The 24,170-nt window shown below is 42.4% G+C and overlaps 1 protein-coding gene across 1 annotated transcript; it reads right to left on the bottom strand.

Moving 5' to 3' along the window:
• Nucleotides 1-1,770: 1,770 nt before the first annotated feature.
• On the bottom strand, nt 1,771-20,017 carry LOC115150877 (glucoside xylosyltransferase 2). Its single transcript, XM_029694651.1, has 7 exons — nt 19,611-20,017; nt 10,400-10,601; nt 7,006-7,137; nt 6,028-6,279; nt 5,474-5,597; nt 3,752-3,924; nt 1,771-3,358 (listed from the first exon to the last, which is right to left on the bottom strand). The coding sequence occupies exons 1-7, from the start codon at nt 19,880-19,882 to the stop codon at nt 3,179-3,181; spliced, it is 1,335 nt and encodes a 444-aa protein (XP_029550511.1). The 5' UTR covers nt 19,883-20,017; the 3' UTR covers nt 1,771-3,178.
• Nucleotides 20,018-24,170: the final 4,153 nt, after the last annotated feature.

Below are 24,170 nucleotides of genomic sequence, written 5' to 3'. Positions count from 1 at the left end.
CCGGTTGGCGTTTCCACTCACTATCAAATATGGCGGGCAGTGAAACGAGATGAATTTTGGCCAACATTCTGCACATTTTCTCATCGATTAAACATTTGATCTCAATACAGTCCTCTGTTCCAAAAACTGGAATCTTATGAACAGAGTGGACTAAGTTTTGTAGACTTTACCTATTGCAAAGGTTTTTAAAAATCGCGCCGTTTTGGAGTGCAAAGGCGAATTGAGTTACTGCACACGCGCACTTTAGATTAGGCGTTCCCCAACAGACATATGGAGACGTTTACTAGAACGCGCCAATAGGATACGCTAGTCCGTGCTTGGCTCTGCCCACTATGACTCATTTGTTCCCGTTGTAAACGAAAAGTTGTGGTCTATCTTGGTTTAGTTATACAAATCTTTGTATCTACATTCCAGAAGGACAAGTATCTGCTGCACTCCACCAATCAGGCCTTTATGGTAGAGTGGCCAGTTGGAAGCCACTTCTCAGTAAAAGGCACATGACAGCCCGGTTGGAGTTTGCCAAAAGACACCTAAAGGACTCTAACTATGAGAAACAAGATTCTCTGATCTGATGAAACCAATATTTAACTCTTTGGCCTGAATGCCAAGCTTCACGTCTAGAGGAAACCTGGCACCATCCCCATGGTAAAGCATGGTGGCAGCATCATGCTGTGGGAATGTTCTTCAGCGGCAGGGACTGGGAGACTGGTCAGGATCGAGGGAAAGATGAACGGAACAAAGTACAGAGAGGTCCATCGCACCTTCCAACAGGAAAACAACCCTACGCACACAGCCAAGACAATGCATTAGTGGCTTCGGGACAAGTCTCTGAATGTCCTTGTGTCCCTGCCAGAGCCCGGACTTGAACCCAATCGAACATCTCTGGAGAGACCTGAAAATAACTGTGCAGCGACGCTCCCCATCCAACCTGACAGAGTTTGTGAGGATCTGCAGAGAAGAATGGGACAAACTCCCCAAATACAGGTGCCAAGCTTGTAGCGTCATACCCAAGAACACGAGGCTGTAATCAATAGCTGCCAAAGGTGCTTCAACAAAGTACTGAGTAAAGGGTCTGAATACATATGTAAATATGATTTCATATTTTTTATACATTTGCAAAAATGTCTAAAAGCATGTTTTTTGTCATTATGGGGTATTAGGCTGTAACGTAACAAAATGTGGAATAAGTCAAGGGGTCTGAAAACTTTCCGAATGCACTGTAGGTAGATGTGCCTTTACAAATAATGTCCAATCAATTGAATATACCACAGGTGGACTCCAATCAAGTTGTAGAAACGTTAAGGATGATCAATGAAAACAGGATGCACCTGAGCTCAATTGAGTCTCATCTCAAAGGGTCTGAATACTTAAGTAAATCAGATTTTTAAAATGTTTTTTTATAAATGTGCAAAAATAACTTTTCACTTTGTCATTATGTGGTATTGTGTGTAGATTGGGGGAAAACATTAATTTAATCCATTTTAGAACAAGGCTGTAACGCAACAAAATGTTAAAAAAAAGTCAAGGGGTCTGAATACTTTCCGAACACACTGTACATTCATGCCAGCACCTTCAAGCTGGAGGGTTTCTTCTATAATAGATACTAATCCTCTAAAAATCATTGCCTTGCTTTTTTCACATTATGTTCTTCAGGATGGGCATACATCTGACAAACCACTGAGTGTCCCCTGCATGTTTTATTTCAAATGTCTTGAATCTATAGCTGCAAGGCTGTGCATATCTTATGTTCCACTAATATAGACACAGAACTGTTGGCATTTTCTTTATTCTGGAAAAAAAGAGTAAACATAAGCATGTATAAATACAACCATCTTGAGTTTCCAGTTTAAATGATTACCGGTAAACACACATGACAACCGATGGAGTAGGCTACAGGAACGTCACATAAGAAATCCTTGCGTTTGTTGACCCAGAGTCCACATACTGTATCACTCACTGATAGTATGACTTTATAGCAAGACACTTTCATTAAGTTTACTGTCCTTTTCTTGCACAAACAAAAGAAACATTTAATAATACACATGGCACATATTGTTTTGAAAATACTGTCCGACTATAAGCACTAGCACTTTGGTAGTTTTGATCTGCGACAACTACACTGCTTTTTCATATAGGGATTTGCAATGCTTTGACAATTGAATAGAGGACTAATGGTATGCATGCCCTGTTCTATTTGCACAAGTCAAACTATTACAGCAATGCAATAGGGCAGGCAACCCTGTTCCTGAAGTACTGCAGGATTTTTGTTCCAACTAAGGCACCACACCTGACCTAGTTGATCACTTCAGTGATTGCATAAATTCAACACACCTTGTCTTCCAGGTCAGCTAAAGCAAAAACATGAAGTGTCTGCGGCACTCCAGGAACAGGGTTGCCTACCCCTGCAATAGGGCATTTACCTATACATCTTCTATACAAAATATGAATGGTCATTTCTAGTGTATGATATGTTCATGATACTGTGTTTAATACTGTCGTTGGAATTTGGCGAACTGGACAAGTTGAATCACATCCACTCATTCCCACACGTACAGATATGCAAGTGATTTTGTCTTTGACAGAAAGCTCTGGTTAAGCAAAGACCCATTAGCTTTGTTTGACATAAAAGGATCAGTTAGGCGCTGACCTCCAGGCAGAGTAGGAACACTTCAAACCATTTCCAGAAGCCTCAGGTATAAAGGTATTACGGCAGACACTTTCATGCACATTCTAAGAGAAACAAAATTACCTCTGCCATTTTTTTAAGTCCCACTTAATTCTCTCCACCAGGACTTATCCTGACCTGAAGAAAGCATTGTACTTAAAAAAGGTATTAAACAAATGAAGCCAATCACATTTTTACCTGTAAATCAGTTTCTGTAAAAACAATTAAGTGGGTGATAAGGCAAGCTTACCCCACACACGGCATCATTGACCAGCACTGAATGCCTGTCCTACATGATCATCATGATCCATTCCACCATTCCAATCAAATGGAATGTCATTTGTGATCCACTGTGCTGTGCAACGCATTCTGACTCCATCAATCAGTTTCCATACTTGTTCAGTCAGTCATAATATGGCAGTCTGGTCTGGGGACTCCCGACATTGCACATCTTCCACAGAAAGGTTCCCATAGTGACGTCAGAAACAACTTCCTCTATCCAGTTTCCTGTAGTTATTTAGGTGGAGGCTTCACATGACGCACCACTTTCTTCTCATACACGGTCCTCATGGTCTTCTCTACCTGTTTGAGAAACACCTGGGGAATCCGACCACACAGGGTGTTGACAGTGTCCAGAAACTTGGTCTGGAGGGGATAGAACAGCGACTGGAACATGTTGTCCTCAAAGGGGTACTGTAAAACAGAATCATTGCAGGCCTCAGGGTTAGACACCAGTAGTGGTAGCCTATCAAACCTCTTATAAATCAACTGTGCCATTGGCTTACTGTAGGTACAGTAGAAGGGGGTGGATATGAATCAAATTCTCTGGTTAATAAAAGGCTTATCTATGGACAGCAGAGGGGGCTGACGTTGCGGTGAGACAAGGATTTCCTTCTGTTAACATTTCCACAGCATTTCCAGGGGGAGAAAAGGACAGAAGGATTTAATACCAAGGTTGATCATTTTCTGAGATCCTCCCCCTTCATATTTAGTTGCCTTTGTCCCAGAGGATGTAACCGGCAATCTAGTAAAGAAACTCGCAGTTTTTAGTGAAACAATCCACTCAAATGAATAGATTATTCTTACCTCATGTATTGCATCATACACTACTTTAAAAGCCGGCTGCTTGTCATCATGATACACTCCTCGGTTCCCGTGGAGAATGGACACACCTTCCTGTTCCGCTCCTTTACAGTTGCTCCCATACATGCAGTGATCAGGCCTGTAGTTCCACTGGCATGGGAAGATGTACAGAGACTCTGCAAACACAGGAACACACCATTACATATCTGTTACATCAGATTTCTGCACAATGTCTCAAAGCTTACCATAGTGTATACTGTGACACCAGTATTGAGAAGAACAAAAACTAATGACTTCAACCTACAATGATAATCGTTCAGAACTCATGTTTTGCTGATCCCAACACATGTCAATTATCAAATGGCTTGCTTCACAACTAAAATGATTCTAGTCCTTTTAAAAATGCATTAAATCTTGGCTTGGGAAGAGAGAAAAACACCAATGGCGAATCCCCTTCAACCAGAAACAAGGGCAGCAACCTAGTCTCAGAGCATTTCGTATTATTCTGTAAGTAAATCCGGGACACTCCATTTAGTATGATGTTTCGTATAGTATGTATTAATTTGTGTTTGTCCATCACCTATTTCATATGATATGTTACAAATTACATTTCGTAATATGTTACAAATTTGCTAAATGTACAATATGTTACATTTTCCAAACATATGATATGTTACTAATTCTAGCTAGGTGGCTAACGTTAACTAGCTTGCCAACATTAGTTAAGCTGCGGGGTTAAGGTTACGTGAAGGGTTAAAGTTAGGGTTAGCTAGGTAGTTGCAAAGTAGCTAAAAAGTAGTTAGTTGCTAAAATGGTAAAGTTGTCCGTGATGAGATTTGAACTCGCAACCATTGTGTTGCTAGATGGGTTAGGGTTAAGTTAGGAGTTAGCCTTAACCCTTTCCCTTTAACCTAAGAGTTAGCTAAAATTGTTAAAGTTAGGGGAAGGGTTAGCTAAGTAGTTTCAAAGTTGCTCAAAAGTAGTTGATAATTAGCTAAAATACTAAAGTTGTCCGTGATGAGATTCAAACTCGCAACCCACTGCTAGATGTTTGCGTTATACGCCCACCCATCCACCCCACTTTCGTTTTTGCCTTAAGTAACCATCCGTCTTATATAACCATATAAAACGTAACATATCACACTAAATGGAGTGTCTCGGATTTACGTACAGAATAATACTAAATGCTCTGAGACCAGGTTACGGGCAGACATAAAAGGAGAAAGATCAGACACCAGAGACTAAAGTCTTTCCATGTTGGATGCAGATCATTCACAGTGACTGGCTGCTCCCTCCACATAGCCCTTTCTAAAAAAATATATGTATTTGGGGATGCTGCTAGGGATATGCTTGTTTAGCAGACAGATTCCATTCATGTTGTCAGATAAACAATGCTCCTGCCAAGTCTACTTAAGGCTTGGAACAATTAGTACTTGTGACAATCTGCTGCAGCCGCAGGCTTCTTTAGTTCCACAGCATTGACCTCATTCAGGAGAGTTCTTTCTTGTGGTTGTATTAGTGCAGGAAAACCAATAACGACACCTGCCTGAAGGAATTGTATTGAATTCCATACAAGATGACATTTATGCAACCACCCTGGGAATCATGTTTTGGGGAAACATTGTAAATTGATGCAAGCCTAAGTACAGCTCTTGCTGTCAACATGAATGGCGGTGAAATGGATATACCATTTTATTTTCGTATTTGTGGTGTGGTAGAGTGTACCTGGGTTGTAGTGGAAGATAATGTTGAGGAGGTCTTGGTCGCCCCAAGTGATGTGGTTCTTGTACTTCTGGTAGAGTGGGTGGAGGAGGTCCTCCCATGACAGGCCACTGGGTATCATGCTGTTCTGGAGTAGGAACAAGGACTGGTTTACTCCACAAGCAGCTACACATCTTACACTACAGAAATGCCCAATTTGAAAGGAGCAAATTTACAGAGTTTTAGCCAAGTATTCCCCAAGATACAATTTGTAATGCGCTTTCTTGGATGCAGGGAAATGCCAATTTGAGCTTGAGTGTGCTGAAGCACTGCTCTAATGTGAGTGTGGCAATCACAGAGCCTTAAATCATGGCCTACACTACATTGAGCACTCCAACTGTTGAGACGGAGTGCCATATCTTAAGCTGGCTGGCTTCAGACAGATATGATTGAATGATACAACTACTGTCCTTAGAGATTTAACTCAGAGGTGGACAACAGGGCAGAAATGCTCAGTAGTGAGTGACATGGGACAGGGAATATGACCAAAATGTTGATTGATTGATGATGATCCTTACTTTGAACAAAGTTCTTCGGATCCTTGTGAGGTTCATCAGCATGACTCCAGAGTTGACCCCGGTGACCCCGTAGAAGGGGTGGCGTGCGAAGCGGCTGTACCAGCCAATCTTGGGGATCTCATGCTCTGGGGCCATAGCAGCAAGCTGGGTGGTGTTGAAGGCCTTGAGGAAACTCCACATATCATCCATGGGCCTGAGGAACAGCACATCTGTATCCACGTAGAGTAGAGAGTCCACGTCCTTCAGGATCACCTATTGTCACGACAATCATGTGTAAGTTGCAATCAGAATATCAATTTTTTTCCTATTCCAGTGACAGACCTTTATACATACAGTACGTGCCATCTCAAAACCTACAATGGCTTGAGGGAAGAGAACAAACACAAAGCAATCTGTTCCTGGTGAGAATCAAATATCACTTGGTACCTGCAAAGTATATGGTTTGTGGAGAATCATCTGCCAATCAATTAAATTGCAGTCATGGATTGCTTACCACTTTTTACAACGGTGTGATGCAATGTGTACGAAGATAAAGTAATGTGTGTGTGCACACTGATTCAAAGATAGTCCATAAAAATATATATATTGGCATGTCCATTGAATTCAAACTCTGGGGATTGCTGGTTTGTTAAGTAAAGCTCAATGGGTATGAATAAATCCATATATATTACCATGCTAAGGTAATTGATTATATACAAATGTAATACAACAAGTAAAATCCATAATAAAAGGATACACTATTATATCACTCGTATGCTTGCGTAAACTAAGCTAAACCCATCTATCTATCTAATTGAAAATGCATTGGGGTCAGAAAGCAGTTCAGAGTGGAACAGAAATAGGAAACAGATGACCTGGACAATTATCTAAACACATTTGCTGGTTAATATATATCTTTATCAGTTTAAATCAGTGTATATGTTTGATAAATACGATATAGTACACAGAGAGGTGAGAGAAAATGTGCTGTAGCCTTACAGGGAGAAACAGCCTCTGGGCAGCACAGGGCTTGAACAGCTTTTTCCATTCCTCTGCATTCCCCACAGAGAACGTGATTGGGTAGATGCTGTACTGGAACTTGTTGGAGATAGCACGGGCCCACTGGCTCAGCTGAAAGACAAACTACAAAGTTACTAGACACCATCATCATTAGCTGTTAGAGGTAGCACAGCCATTTTAAGATGCCATCACAGGGTCTCCTTTATCACCGCATATCTAACTTCCAAAGTAACAAAACTGCAACTCGAAAGGTTGAGTCAAGGTGTATGGGAGAGGGATCACTGAAAGAGCAAATGGAAATATTCCTTATTCTGACACTCCTGAGAGTTCAAGTCTACATACAGTGCCTTCAGAAAGTATTCAGACCCCTTTAATTGTTCCACATTGTTATGTTACAGCCTTAAAATGATCATAATGCTCAACGATCTGCACACAATACCCCATAAATGACAAAGCGAAAACAGGTTCAGACTAGAGGTCGACCGATTATGATTTTTCAACGCCGATACCAATTATAGGAGGACCAAAAAAAGCCGATACTGATTAAAATCGGCCGATTGTATTTATTTGTAATAATGACAATTACAGCAATACTGAATGAACACTTATTTTACCTTAATATAATACATCAATTAAATCAATTTAGCCTCAAATAAAAAATGAAACATGTTCAATTTGGTTTAAATAATGCAAAATTCAAAAGGCACTCGCACATCTGAGCAATCTTATTGCAGGTGCATGGCAACAGTTGAAACAGGACGAAGGAAAAAGGAAACCGCACACTGCTCTTGACAGCATCACTGATATTTAATAAGCTTACGTATCGGCCTAACGGCCTTTGTCAGAGCTTTTCAGAGCTCTGACGAAGGCCGTTAGGCCGATACGTAAGCGTATTAAATATCAGTGATACTATCAAGAGCAGTGTGCGGTTTAAATAATGCAAAAACAAAGTGTTGGAGAAGAAAGTAAAAGTGCAATATGTGCCATGTAAGAAAGCTCAAGTTTAAATGCCTTGCTCAGAACATGGGAACATATGAAAGCTGGTGGTTCCTTTTAACAGGAGTCTTCAATATTCCCAGGTAAGAAGTTTTAGTTTGTAGTTATTTTAGGAATTATAGGACTATTTCTCTATACGATTTGTATTTCATATACCTTTGACTATTGGATGTTCTTATAGGCACTTTAGTATTGCCAGTGTAACAGAATAGCTTCCGTCCCTCTCCTCGCTCCTACCTGGGCTCGAACCAGGAACACATCGACAACAGCCACCCTCGAAGCAGCGTTACCCATGTAGAGGAAGGGGAACAACTACTCCAAGTCTCAGAGCGAGTGACGTTAGAAACGCTATTAATGCGCACCCGCTAACCAGCCTAATCTTGGGAGTTGACAGGCTTGAAGTCATAAACAGCGCAATGCATTGCGAAGAGCTGCTGGCAAAACGCACGAAAGTGCTGTTTGAATGAATGCTTACGAGCCTGCTGGTGCCTACCACCGCTCAGTCAGACTGCTCTATCAAATCATAGACTTAATTATAATATAATAAACACACAGAAATACGAGCCTTAGGTCATTAATATGGTCGAATCCGGAAACTATCATCTCGAAAACAAAACTTTTTTTCTTTCAGTGAAATACGGAACCGGTCCGTATTTTATCTAACGGGTGGCATCCCTAAGTCTAAATATTCATGTTACATTGCACAACCTTCAATGGTATGTCATAATTACGTAAAATTCTGGCAAATTAGTTCGCAACGAGCCAGGCAATGAACGCAAGAGCAGTGACACAATTTCATGTTAGGAGGCAATATTAACTCATCTGACCACAACACTTTTTGCCACTTGGCCTCAATCTACAATGTGCTTTTTGGCAAAGCTTAAACGAGACTTAATGTGGCTTTTTTTGAGTGTTTTTTTTTCTTGCCACCCTCCCATAGACGCCAGATTTGTGGAGCGCTTGTGATATTGTGGTCACACGCACACATTGACCAGTCTTTGCCATAAAGGCCTGAAGCTCCTTCAAAGTCGCCATTGGCTACTTGGTAGCCTCTGATCAGTCAGTAAAACCCACAAGCTCACTGCAGAGAAGAATGGGAGAAACTCCCCAAATACAGGTGTGCCAAGCTTGTAGCGTCATACCCAAGAAGTCCGGAGACTGTAATTGCTGCCAAAGGTGCTTCAACAAAGTACTGAGTAAAGCATCTGAATACTTATGTAAATGTAATAAAAACATTTTTTTTTAATAAATTTGCAAAACTGTCTATACCTGCTTTTGCTTTGTCATTATGGGGTATTCTGTTTAGATTGATTAGGGGGGGGAAACCATTTAAATCAATTTTAGAATAAGCCTGTAACCTAACAAAATATGGAAAAAGTCAAAGGGTCTGAATACTTTCCAAAGGCACTGTACACATCTAAGGAAGTCTTTGTAAACCAATGAAGTCATGTCTTTACAGTAAGTGCAGTGGTGTTGTACATTGACCATAATGCTGCCAGCTGTTGCGACAACTACGCCTAACCCAGTGAAACTAACCTAAACAAGGAGGTAGCCGATTTGAAGCCCATTCTGTCCAAGCCTGAGGGTTACCCCCTCAAAGTAAACACTGCTGTCACACAGAGGCCTACGATTTTCTGCTCCGTTAGATTTTGAAGCCCTCCATAATCGTCAGCATTATTAAACAATTTGGCCCCAAAACAAAGATCAGTGGGCGGACCTGGCCGGGTTTCTGTTGACTAGGTGCATAGATCGAGGCCAGAACCCCTTTTCACCCCTCCTTTTTGACCAGCGCAGGCAGGCATGGAATGTTCCATCTCCTGCACATATGCTACTGATTTTAGGGTTTAACTAACTCAACTTCCTGGCTAGCATGAAGCCAATTATAAAGGGGAGGTTCACATGCTACACAGACCATACCCCATAAACACTCAAAGGGCATGTAGCCTCACGCATGCATGCTGTTTTCGTTTACCAGTATGTATACCTTTAGATTTACAGCTACACAGTAGCCCAACACATTGACTTTGTAAAGCTTGGATCGTGAATAAACAAACTAAAGATGACCGAAATGTTTCATGGGTAATGCAGTGAGACAAATGTCTGAGTGACATGATCGGCCTTGAGATAAAAGGGTCTGAAGCCTGTAAGATGTTGAAGCAAAATCGTACGTGTTTTTTTTATTTTTTTAAAACATGCTCAGATCTGGCAGTAAATGTAATATATTACTGAGCAGCAACCAAGATGTGCATGAGAAGCATGAGTCTCTGAAAATATTCAATAAGGCCTATATTTTGAGAATTAGTGTGTTCCTTTTCCAGAAACATACCGTACCTAAAGCCTAGATCATGTACTCTAGTACCTGCCTGAGGGTACTTACCTTCTTTTCAAACTGAGAGGCCAAGGGGTCCTCTGCAAAGATGTGGAACTTGATCCTCTTGATGCTGAAGAGGAGGGCCGACTTGACCATGGTAAGCGTCTCGTCCAGGCGGTTCCCGCAGGTCACCACGGCCAGGTGCATGACTTCTTCAGCTCGGGCGCGCTTCGATGAGAGCCTGCCCAGTCCCATGTCACTCCTCTGTCTGATACAAGGGAACACACAGGGGCAGCAAGACTAAAGACTCTCAGTTTACAGAAGCCTCATCAAATAACATCCGAATAGCAGAGCCATGTCGCACCAAAGCAAGGCTGCTACTTCAAGGACATATCAACGGCAATGCCATGAGAACACATCTACAGCTTTGTTAAGAGGCACGGCAGGAACATGCAGGATATGCCTGAGACACATACAATCCAGACAGCACGTCATCACACTGTTTCTACTGACAGACAGCTAACCAACAGGTCCATATTCAAGGCCTTCATTAAGACGTCCCCGAAGAGTGTTCAGAGTGAGCAGAACTCCCTCCCCCTGTACTGTAGGTCTGTATATATCCACTGGGCTTTGTTCTAATGCTCAAGTTTCTATATCTGATTTAAAAATTCTCTCTGCACAGCAGCAGAGACTGCCATTAAATTCAAATGGATTCAGCAGAGTTGAATATCAGTCTGAAAAATATATTTTTATAGCTCAATGTAGAACTAGACCTAGATACTCAGAGCTGCACTTTGTATATACTGTATGGGCTGTGTTTTTTATATAACACCTGTAAATGTAGGCATTAGCATGAGCACTGGAAGAATGCAAACTCATGGCCAGTTGGTAGAGCATGGTGTTTGCAACACCAGGGTTGTGGGTTCGATTCCCACGGGGGGCCAGCACAGAAAAAAAATTAAAATGTATGAAATGTATGCATTCAGTACTGTAAGTCGCTCTGGATAAGAGCGTCTGCTAAAAATGACTAAAATGTAAAAAAAAAATCCTCCTCCAGAACAAAGCGTCCTTTGTCAATCAGTTGTGAAAGGATTTTGGAAAGGTGGGTTGCAGGACAGTCTCCAAGCGTGACACTTCGTTTTCTGCATGGCTGAGGGACAATCATGCAACACAGATTATGATTGATGGCAGGGCTCAAGAGAAACCTGTCCTCTAGGCTAGGCTTTGATGGCTCTTTCAAGAACAATTCATGTTTATGAGCATGTACTGTGTACAATAGTGGTAGGGGGAATGTAATACTGAGAGGCATATTCTCTTTTAACCTGCAACCTAACCCTAAAATGTGTTGTTCTATGATGCATACTAAACTCAGCAAAAAAAGAAACGTCCTCTCACTGTCAACTGCGTTTGTTTTCAGCAAACTTAACGTGTAAATATTTGTATGAACATAAGAATCAACTAAGACACAAACTGAACAAGTTCCACAGACATGTGACTAACAGAAATTGAATCATGTGTCCCTGAATAAAGGGGGGGTGGGGTCAAAATCAAAAGTAACAGTCAGTATCTGGCAGAGGTGTGGACTCGAGTCACAAATATGATGACTTGCAACTCGACTTTAACACCAATGACTCGTGACTTAAATTGGACTTGAGCCTTTTGACTCGACCTGACACCCTCCCCAAGCCCAAATATTAAAAATGATGCTATTAAAAAAGTGTGCAGCGCATCAACTCTTCATTTAACGAATTACAGTTTGAGTCGGACAGCAGCCTATCAAATTGTGCCAGCTGAGAAAAAGTTGTGCGTAGCAGTGCAAAGGAACGTCGGCGGGTGAGTTCAGATGGAGCCCTTGGAAAGATGATACCCAAAATTATTATTTTCGGATATAAAGACGACGCTGTATCAACAAAAAACTAATTGCAACTTTCAAAACATGCGGGAAGAAAATTACAGACGGAGGCGCAACAATTTCCAACTTTGTTCGACATTTGAAGCTGCACAAAGAACGGTAAGTCGTAGCTAATATAGCCGAGAGCTATATAATTTATAACTTCGCTAGTGTAGCATGTAGGCTAAATAAATGTGCTACAACTGGCTAGGCAGTTGGTAGCCTAAATCATGCCTGATGTTACTGCTGATCCTAAAACCATTGACATACGTTAGCCTACTGTAACCAGTCTGTGTGTTAAGGTTGGGCGATTGCGTACAAGCCTACATTGCCTGATTGCGCCCCATGGGGGGGGGGGGTCTTTCTCATGGCTACCCATGGAAATATAACGTTTATTTGGAAAGTAATACATATATAGATATTTTTCAAAGCATTCATGATTTGCGTAAATGTAATATACTAACTATTACTCTTGTTAAAAATATGAAATGGTATTACATTTAGTGAAGAGCACATTATGACTTGTTTAGGGCTCGAAACTCAAAGTTTAGGGACTTGAGACTTGACTTGATACTTGTTGGTCTTGACTTGAGATATGACTCGGACTTGCGACTTGAGTGCTAAGACTTGAGACTTACTTGTGACTTGTAAAACAATGACTTGGTCCCACCTCTGGATCTGGTGTGGCCAACAGCTGCATTAAGTACTTCAATGCATCTCCTCCTCATGGAATGTACCAGATTTGCCAGTTCTTGCTGCGAGATGTTACCCCACTCTTCCACCAAGGCACCTGCAAGTTCCCGGACATTTCTGGTGGGAATGGCCCTAGCCCTCACCCTCCGATCCAACAGGTTCCAGACGTGCTCAATGGGATTGAGATCCGGGCTCGTCGCTGGCCATGGCAGAACACTGACATTCCTGTCTTGCAGGACATCACACACACAGAACGAGCAGTATGGCTGGTGGCATTGTCATGCTGGAGGGTCATGTCAGGATGAGCCTGCAGGAAGGATACCACATGAGGGAGGAGGATGTCTTCTCTGTAACGCACAGTGTTGAGATTGCCTGCAATGAAGCAAGCTCAGTCCGATGAGCTGTGACACACGGCCCCAGACCATGATGGACCCTCCACCTCAATCCGACTCCAGAGTACAGGCCTCGGTGTAATGCACATTCCTTCGACGATAAATGCGAATCCGACCATCACCCATGGTGAGACAAAACTGCGACAGTGAAGAGGTGTGGTTAGAGCGTTGGACTAGTAACCGAAAGGTTGCAAGATCGAATCCCCGAGCTGACAAGGTAAAAATCTGTCTTTCTGCCCCTGAACAATGCAGCTAACCCACTGTTCCTAGGCCGTCATTGAAAATAAGAATTTGTTCTTAACTGACTTGCCTAGTTAAATAAACGAAGAGTACTTTTTTGCCAGTCCTGTCTGGTCCAGCGACGGTGGGTTTGTGCCCATAGGCGACGTTGTTGCCAGTGATGTCTGGTGTGGACCTGCCTTACAACAGGCCTAAGAGGCCTCAGTCCAGCCTCTCTCAGCCTATTGCGGACAGTCTGAGCACTGATGAAGGGATTGTGTGTTCCTGGTGTAACCTCGGGCAGTTGTTGTCACCATCCTGTACCTGTCCCGCAGGTGTGATGTTCAGAAGTACCAATCCTGTGCAGGTGTTGTTGCACGTGGTCTGCCACTGCGAGGACGATCAGCTGTCCGTCCTGTCTCCCTGTAGCGCTGTCTTAGGTGTCTCACAGTACGGACATTGCAATTTATTGCCCTGGCCACATCTGCAGTCCTCATGCCTCCTTGCAGAATGCCTAAGGCAAGTTCACGCAGATGAGCAGGGACCCTGGGCATCTTTCTTTTGGTGTTTTTCAGAGTCAATAGAAAGGCCTCTTTAGTGTCCCAAGTTTTCATAATTGTGACCTTAATTGCCTACCGTCTGTAAGCTGTTAGTATCTTAACGACCGTTCCACAGGTGCATGTTCATTAATTGTTTATGGTTCATTGAACAAGCATGGGAAACAGTGTTTAAACCCTTTACAATGAAGATCTGTGAAGTTATTTGGATTTTTACAAATTATCTTTGAAAGACAGGGTCCTGAAAAAGAGACTTCTTTTTTTTGGTGAGTTTATATCCGGCCTGGACCAGTAAAATGAATGTTGTGAACACAGACCCAGCAAAGCCCCATTAAGAAGCACATGCTACTTATGTGAGGTAATCGGAGTGTTAAAACGACAGTACCAGTCAAAAGTTCAAGGGTTTTACTTTATTTTTACTATTCATTACAATGTAAAATAATAGTGAAGACATCAAAACTTTGAAATAACACATATGGAATCATGTAGTAACCAAAAAAAAGTGTTAAACAAATCAAAATATATATTTTAGATTCTTCAAAGTAGCCACCCTTTGCCTTGATGACAGCTTTGCACACTCTTGGAATTCTCTCAACCAGCTTCACCTGGAATGCTTTTACAACAGTCTTGAAGGAGTTCCCACATATACTGAGCACTTGTTGGCTGCTTTTTCTTCACTCTGTGGTCCAACTCATCCCAAACCATCTCAATTGGGTTGAGATCGGGTGATTGTGGAGGTGTTTTGGGTCATTGTCCTGTTGAAAAACAAATGATAGTCCCACTAAGTACAAACCAGATGGGATGGCGTATCGCTGCAGAGTGCTGTGGTAACCAGCATGGCTAAGTGTGCCTTGAATTCTACATAAATCACAGACAGCGTCACCAGCAAAGCACCCCCTTACCAGCACACCTCCTCCTCCATGCTTCACGGTGGGAACCACACATGCAGAGATCATCCATTCACCTACTCTGCATCTCATAAAGACACAGCGGTTTCGAACCAAAAACCTCAAATTTAGACTCCTCAGACCAAATGACAGATTTCCACCTGTCTAATGTCCATTGCTCGTGTTCCTTGGCCCAAGCAAGTCTCTTCTTCTAATTGTGTCCTTTAGTAGTGGTTTCTTTGCAGCAATTCGACCATAAAGGCCTGATTCACACAGTCTCCTCTGAACAGTTGATGTTGAGATGTGTCTGTTACTTGAACTCTGAAGCATTTTATTTGGGCTGCAATCTGAGGTGCAGTTAACTTAAAATAACTTATCCTCAGCAGCAGAGGTAACTCTGGGTCTTTCTTTCCTGTGGTGGTGCTCATGAGAGCCAGTGTCATCATAGAGCTTGATGGTTTTTGCGACTATATTTGAAGAAACTGTCAAAGTTCATGAAATTTTCCAGATTGACTGACCTCCATGTCTTAAAGTAATGATGGACTGTTGTTTCAGTTATTTGAGCTGTTCTTGCCATAATATGGACATGGTATTCAACCAAATAGGGCTGTCTTCTGTATACCACCCCTCATTTTGTCACAACACAACTGATTGGCTCAAATGCATTATTAAGAAGGAAAGAAATTCCACAAATTAACAAGGCACCCCTGTTAATTGAAATGCAGTCCAGGTGATTACCTCATGAAGCTGGTTGAGAGATTGCCAATAGTGTCCAAAGCTGTCATCAAGGCAAAGGGTGGCTACTTTGAAGAAACACTTTTGCTTACTACATGATTCCATGTGTTATTTCATAGTTTTGCTATCTTCACTAATATTCTACAATGAAGAAAATAGTAAAAATAAAAAAGAACCCTGGAATGAGTAAGTGTCCAAACTTTTGACTGGTAGTGTACATTCCACCCATCTGGAAACATTTGGACAGACTCAGACTAGCTCTGATGGGATACAACAAGAACTGAACTAATTATTGACAGAGAGTACTGTGCCTATGGCCTTGCATTGCAACAATCTTTCAAACCTTGTGACAATACAGCTTACCTTGTTCAACAAATCTATCAAAAATGATTTAAAATTCAGAATCAGACACGACCCACTACTACAATGAGCTGAAGGCTTGCTTGGATGAAGGCTGTGAGGAGGGAATAACAAAAATGTGCTTGCTTTCCTTTCTGAATATGTAAGTCCTCCCCATGCATAACGGATTTGAATAAAGTTACATTCTCTTTAAGTGAATCATCAGCCCTTGCCACGTGTATTCTGATAAACAGATGTTCCAAGTTACTCAACACCAGCCTCTGCCCATGTCTCCCAGGAGGTACTTTCTCCCTCTTTCTCTCCTTCATTCGCTCACTCTCCTGCAAAAAAAGAGGAGCTTTTTCCCCTTGATAAGGCCCACATAAGATGTCCCTTAAAATCTTGCCAGGATGCTTTGGTAAGTAGGGAGGTTTCAAGACCTGCAGACAGAGAGAGCAGTCTTTAGTCATCCAAGGTGTCAACGCAATGGAATGGATACCTTGTTAGGGTCAGGGCACACCATTTTACAATATTCCAGATGATGAAGGCAAGTGTTTGTTGTGACAACAGTATCATATATGTACCATTTTCACTTGACTGAGAAATGTGGGGAAATTCCACAAACAATGATAAGCAGGGAAGAGTAACCAAGACAACATAATAGCATATATCTTATGGCAATTCTATCCCTCTCTTTCACCAGAACCAAATGGTAAAGGGCCTAAAGCTAAGGCAGATGTGTAGTTTCTTTTCTTTTTTCAGAGCGTTATGTTTGTGAAACCTGCTTTAGTCAATTTCCTCCATCACCCCATTTCTCTTATCAGTAGAGGGCACACACACGTGTGGGTGTGGTCACTGCCAGGACACTATGGTCCAGTCTGAATGCTTTATAAATGCTTCCAACCAGTTCACTGATCAAACAGGACAGTGCAAGGCAGTATGTCCCAAACTCAGAACACGGGACCCCAAGGTGTGCACGTTTTGGTTTTTGCCCCAACACTACACAGCTGATTTAAAATAATCAACTAATCATCAAGCTTTGATCATTTGAATCAGCTGTGTAGTGTTCAGGCAAAAACCAAAACATGCACCGAGTTTGGGAAACGCTGGTGTTGGCGAAAGCAAGCTTTACAACAGAAAGTATTGCCTTTAGATTATCAAATCTGGATTATATGATCATATCCATGATAGGAGACAAAATGTTTCCACCCCTGGACAGAAACCATTTCCTAGTTATTATCCAGAAGACACAGGAAAGAGGGGATGAGAGCATGGGATGACATTGTTTTGACCAGTAGTTGAGGTCATCTACACTGAACAAAAATATAAAACGCAACAATTTCAAAGATTTTACTGAGTTGCAGTTCATAACAAAAATCTGTCAATTGAAATACATTTATTGGGCCCTAATCTATGGATTTCACATTTCAATGGGAATACAGATATGCATCTGTTGGTAGGGGAGTGGATCAGAAAACCAGTCAGTATCTTGTGTGGCCACTATTTACCTCATGCAGCGCGACACATCTCCTTCACATAGAGTTGATCGGGCTGTTGGTTGTGGCCTGTGGAATGTTGTCCCACTCCTCTAATGGCTGTGCGAAGTTGCTGGATATTGGCGGGAACTGGAACACACGTCGATCCAGAGCATCCCAAACATGCTCAATGGGTAACACGTCTGGTGAGTATGCTGGCCATGGAAGAACTGGGACATGTTCAGCTTCCAGGAATTGGGTACAGATCCATGCGACATGGGGCCGTGCATTATCATGCTGAAACATGAGGTGATGGCGGCAGATGAACGGCACGGCAATGGGCCTCAGGATCTCTTCACGTTATCGCTGTGCATTCAAATTCTCATCGATAAAATGCAATTGTGTTCATTGTCCGTAGCTTATGCCTGCCCATACCATAACCCCAACGCAACCATGGGGCACTCTGTTCACAACGTTGACGTCGGCAAACCGCTCGCCCACACGATGCAAAACATGCTGTCTGCCATCTGTCCGGTACAGATGAAACCGGGGATTCATACATGAAGAGCACACTTCTCCAGCGTGTCAGTGGTCATCGAAGGTGAGCATTTGCCCACTGAAGTAGGTTACAACGCCAAACTGCAGTCAGGTCAAGACGAGCACGCAAATGAGGTTCCGTGAGAGTTTGTGCAGAAATTCTTTGGTTGTGCAACCCACAGTTTCATCAGCTGTCCAGGTGGCTGGTCTCAGACGATCTCGTAGGTGAAGAAGCCGGATGTGGAGGTCCTGGGCTGGCGTGGTTACACGTGGTCTACGGTTTTGAGGCCGGTTGGACGTACTGCTAGATTCTCTAAAATGACATTGGAGGTGGCTTATGGTAGAGATATTAACATTCAACTCTGCTGGACATTCCTGCAGTGAGCATGCTAATTGCACACACCCTCAAAACTTTATCTGTGGCGTTATGGGACAAAACTGCACATTTAAGAATGACCTTTTATTGTCCTCAGCACAAGGTGCACCTGTCTAATGATCGTGCTGTTTAATCAGCTTCTTGATGTCACACCCGTCAGGTGGATGGATCATCTTACCAAAGGAGAAACGCTCACTAATAGGGATTTAAACAAATTTGTGGCCTTAATTTCAACTTATGAAACATGGGACCAACATGTTGCGTTCATTATATATCTAGAAGGGCTTGTTTACTTTGAAGGGACAAATACTATTTGTTTTACCTTTATTTAACTAGGCAAGTCAGTTAAGAACAAATCTTATTTTCAATGACGGCCTAGGAACAGTGGGTTAACTGCAACCTTTCAGTTACTAGTCCGACGCTCTAAACACTAGGCTACCAGCTGCCCTATGAAGGCATAGGTCCTGGATGCAAGTAATTCTGAAAGATATGTAAATGTATGCTCGTCAGTCCCCAGCGGTGTAATCAGTGGGTCTCCTTGGACTCATTTATACTCCATATTGAAGACCTCTCAAGGTGACCTTTAAACCCGTTAACCACAGGACTTAAAAGGGATAAACCTCACAAAACTACACAAGTATTTTTACACTCGAGCCTTTTTCTTAAACCGGTGTACAAACAATTATTTGAGCTCATCATGCGATCAAATATGCACACAACTCACCGAATGGGTGAGAGATTACGTGCAAATACCTTTGCAATAAATCCAATCAATACATTGATCGGTCATTAAGAGAAATGCATGTGATAATAAAAATATGATTTGAATGACAATTGCATGCTTGGTCCTCTCGTGACAGATAAAGCAACGTCCTTGAACATAATTTAGATTTGAGCCCATGTATGTTTTTGATGGGGGAGCACGTCTTCCTGAATGAAGAGGGACAGGATACGTGTGTCTCATTCCATAACTTCCAAAAGGAACAAAAGAAAATAAACCATATCGGTAAGCAGATAGTAATGCAATCCGTAGATTAAAAGTGCAGAAAATCACCACATGACTTGAGACATCTTACGTCTTTAAATGTGTGCCAAAAGGTTGAAGGAAAAAAAAAATAGGCGTGGAGAAAAAGGCAATAAATCACATCAACAAGCAATGGTCCGAGAATTGCTTACCGCTTTGCGATCGCATTGCCTCCTCTACTGACTACTTTCGCTTCTTTTCGGTCCGTGAGTGGTTGTTTCTGTAGAATGTGAAGTTCATCGAGAGGCTTTTTTGTTAACTTCGATGCAACAATGTTTCCAAGCCCAGAGGACGTTGGAAAATAGTAATCCTCCGCAACTTCTTTCAAAGGCGGATCGTCTGCAGCATTCCCCCCCAAAAAGTACAAAAGTAGGAAAACTCCTAAACAGACAGCGATCACAACAACTTTGCAGTGAATTCTCATTGTTCTAATGATTTGGAGGAGCACAAGATTCCTCTTTCATGTCTGTGAATTGGCAATAACGCCTAGAGTTTACATTTTGTCGTTACTGCTCTGTTGCATTATGCTGCAGATGATAGAGAGCGAAGAGGAGCTTTGCACATTCATGAACTCAGTGGAGGAGGGTCTAATATTCTCTTACCGTAATCTCTAGAAGAGATGTTTCAGGTGTCAAATTGAACTCGTCCATCGCAATGCATCAAGTAACTGGATTTAAGTTTTTCAAAATTGTATTGATGAAAAATCTACCCACACCAGACAACAAACGTATTGTGCTTTGATCTGGGAGAGCATATCTTTTTGTGAATTAATGAGGGGCTTGTGGAGAGCATGCCATGTTTTTTTCAGTAATGAGACACCTATCTTAAAATATCAGTGCTGAAGATCAATAACAGTTCAGATGTTCACACTTCACTGTGTTTCATGGGACAGTCCAATTCCAGGGGACTACTGTGACTGTAGTATACATAATGTGATTGGTCAAAATACCACTGCAAAATGGTTTGGACTTTATGGCACACCAGTAATAATAAAATTATTAGAGGGGCTATGCTATGTCATAAATGTTCAATGTTTCAGAATGGTATGAAATTGGCAGCCATTGTGGTCAGGAAGAAATCCAAAGCAGTTTAATTGGAAATTAAAGCAGTTACGTTATGTAATATCAGAAATTGTGTTAATGAATTACCCCGTCTGAGAAAAAAATAAAAAATTCAACACATAATCTAGTCCGGGGCCCACTTTGGTTTTAGAAGTAAGGGGGACATAACCTGGTGGAGGGTCTTGGCGTCCTACCCCAGAGGTTTTTTGGCCATCTAAAGCTCATTTCCTGCATTTTTACACAATCCAATATGCCGTCTCTATTTAGAACAAAAAGTAAGCAAAAATCTAGCTAGGTAAGAGATCATTAATAAATATGTTTAAGTGATTAATAAGACTGAACTAGATCAAAGGTAATTCAATAATACAAATTGTGTTGCACCTTTAACCAATAGCCTAACAAATGATTAACTCTGGAAAAAATACAAATACTTTTGATTGTCTTTATTAAGACATCCTCTATATCAAATTTCAGCTAGACCAGCCAGCCCGAGCCCCACCAGGAACACAAGTTCCTTCCCAGTTCCCACCTTAAACATGTTTTGTTCCCAAGGGAAAGGTTTGGAAACAAAAAAAAACACACACACACAAAAAAACATACATACATACACCTCAAATATACATAACGCACAGAAACAGACAATCTTCCATATAATTCATCTCATAGGCCTAATAGTACTGTAGAGCTCTTTTTACTTGCACACAATATAGCTGGGTTGCCCCGACCTGTCCTTAGGGGTCCACCACCCTGCAGCGCCCCAACCCAACACACCCCACTCAGCTTCAGGATCTTAGTGAAACATTCGTTATTGGTTTAGGCCAAGGCCAGAGTGACAACCCACAGGATGGCAGATCCACAAGGCCAGGACTGAGCAGCCCAGCAGCTAGGGATTGCCTAAATAGGTGTCTCCCCTGATGTAGGCATGTTTTCAATACAGACTCCTCTAGTCGTACTGTATTCCATATAAGGCATCCGGACCTTATGAAAGTTTCCCAGTGTAATGTATCGACTTGACTCAGACTCACGGGAATCATTGACCTGTACTTTATTCCTGGTCCCAAAAACCCATCCAACTGCGTACCCCAAGCCTGGGCTCCGATCTTAGATGTTTGACTAACCATTATGATAACACATTTCCAACTGCAGATCTATGCATTATAATGTAACAAAACTTGATCTAGTACTCAAAATAAAGTATATATATTGTATACAGTATTTACATCTTTTCCAATATCAACATACTGTAATGTCTAATTTACTTTATTTAAACTACCAAGCATAACACTGGTTATATTGTTGGAACTCTTTTGTTGACAATGTTTATTTGACAAGAATTCTTGCCAAAACTTTTCTGTGATGTCTAGGGGTCGACTGCCCTGCCATTGAGACTGACAGAAATTATTCCACTCCATTATGGCAACATGTCTATCTAACATAGTCCTTCAGATGCACAGCTTGTTGTCTGAGTCTTCGGGGTCGAGGGCTGTAGTTGAATGACCTCGTCAGGTGCAGGCACTTGTCTAGGCAATGTGTCAGGCTCTGCCCGGTCAGTGTCTCTGTCACTTATAATCCATTGTCCTGACTGTGGTTGTATCGACAGTTTCACAAAAGAAACATGTCGCATGGCCCTCTTGCTATTCCTTTCCAGGACAACAGATTTCCCTTTCCTGTCCACGACGGTGTATGGCTCTGGTTAGAAGGTAGTTGACAACTTGTTCTGCTTTGGTTGCTGTAGCAGAACCATATCACCTTGCTGGATTGTGCTTTCAGTGGCTCTCCTAGATCTGTTGGTGTTCTGTCGGCCATTTTCCTTCCTTTCAGCATCAGCAAGCCGAATGGCGTTGTCGTGTGGTTCAGCTCCTGGCTGCAGGTCGGCTGACAGCTCTGGCAGTTTGGTTCTAATTTGGCGGTTGAACAACAGTTCAGTTGGACTGCGGCCTGTGACTGAGTGTGGCGTACTCCTGTAGGCCATGAGAAACCTCTGTAGTTCTGTGCACCAATCCTTCCCTTCTGATTGAGCAGCGTGGATTGCTTTGACAGGCGTCTTGTTCTGTCTGTCAACTTCGCCATTGGCCTGAGGCCAGTATACAATGATGTGGTGGTGTCGGGTCCCATTTTCCTCCACGTATGCTCGGAAATCACTCGCAGTGAGAGGAGCACCATTATCTGTCACAATAGACTCAGGATACCCATGGACTGCGAACTTCACCCTCAGGCTTTTGATTATATCAGCGTGGTGTGTTCTCCTGTTGGAAACGGCCCACACGTCAATGGCTAGGATCTGCCATGGTTTGGCTGGTAGCTCTGTTCTGACTGTGGGTGTGCCATTGGTGGTGTGCCATTGACTTGACATGGTGGACAGGACTTCACGAGCAGTACAACCTCTTTATCAATGTTTGGCCACCACACTTGTGCGCAGTCTCTGTTTTGTTTTTACTATCCCCTAATGCCCTTCGTGTGCTAACATCTAAGTCTGTTTCTGAGCTACTCATGGCATGATAATGCAGTTGCCTCGTAGAACTATCTGTCCAACAATAGAAAGTTCTTCTTGAACACGGCGGTATGCAGTATCGCATGTGCTCCAATCACCCTTTCTGATGCTGTTCGTAGAGTAGCTAGAACTGGGTCCTTTGTTGACATTTCCCAGCTCTCGTGGGGTGAATGCACATGGCACTGCGTGTTTGGCTATGTAGTAGATGTGGTCGTCCCCGTAGTGTAGAGATGCCGGAGGGTTCAGAGTCAACCGTGACAGTGAGTCGGATGTAATTCTGAGGCCCAGGCTTGTATACGACCTTGAATCTGTAAGGGTTCAATCTCAGTGCCCATTTCTCGATTCTCGCTGGGGGTTTGGATTTGAGAATAAATAGTCTCTAATGGCTTGTGGTCAGTTACCATTACAAAGTCTTTGCCATAGTGACACACATGAAACTTCTCGCACGCCCAGACTATGACGAGTGCCTCTCTTTCAGTCAGAGAATAGCGTCGCTCTACATCTTTGAGAGCACGGCTAGCGTAGTGAACCGTCTTTTTTGCTTCTGACTCAAGATAGCCCCTAGCCCCACTGGACTAGCATCCACAATCACGTGTCTCTGCATCTTAATTGAAGTAGGCCATGTTATGGTGAACTGGCCAGTGCGTTCTTCTGTGCATTGAATGATGATTCTTGTTCATCTCCCCATGACCATTTGCATGATATTTTGTCAGTCTTCTCAGCGGTTTGGATGTGGTTGCCAGATTAGGGATAAATCTGCCACAGTAGTTCACTAGTCCTATCAATCAATCAAATGTATTTACAAAGCCCTTTTTACATCAGCCGATGTCACAAAGTGCTATACAGAAACCCAGCCTAAAACTCCAAACAGCAAGCAATGCAGATGTAGAAGCACGGTGGCTAGGAAAGAAGAAACTCCTTACTTCAGCAGCATTTGTTGGTCTGTGTGTGTTCTGCACCGCTTCCACCTTTTGACTGTGCTGCTCCGATGCCGTTCTTCGAGAAAACGTAGCCCATGAACTCCATCTCTGTCAGTCGGAATTCACATTTGTCACTGTTGAGTTGACCCCCTCTCCTACAGTCGTCTCAGGACTTGGTGTAGTCGTTTGTTGTGTTCTTGTGTGTTCTTCCCAAACACAATGATACCATCTGAGATGTTG

Source organism: Salmo trutta, chromosome 16, assembly GCF_901001165.1.
Source record: "Salmo trutta chromosome 16, fSalTru1.1, whole genome shotgun sequence".
Classification (NCBI taxonomy): Eukaryota; Metazoa; Chordata; class Actinopteri; order Salmoniformes; family Salmonidae; genus Salmo; species Salmo trutta.
Note: the sequence above shows the minus strand (reverse complement) of the source record. Positions and strands in the feature narration are given on the sequence as shown.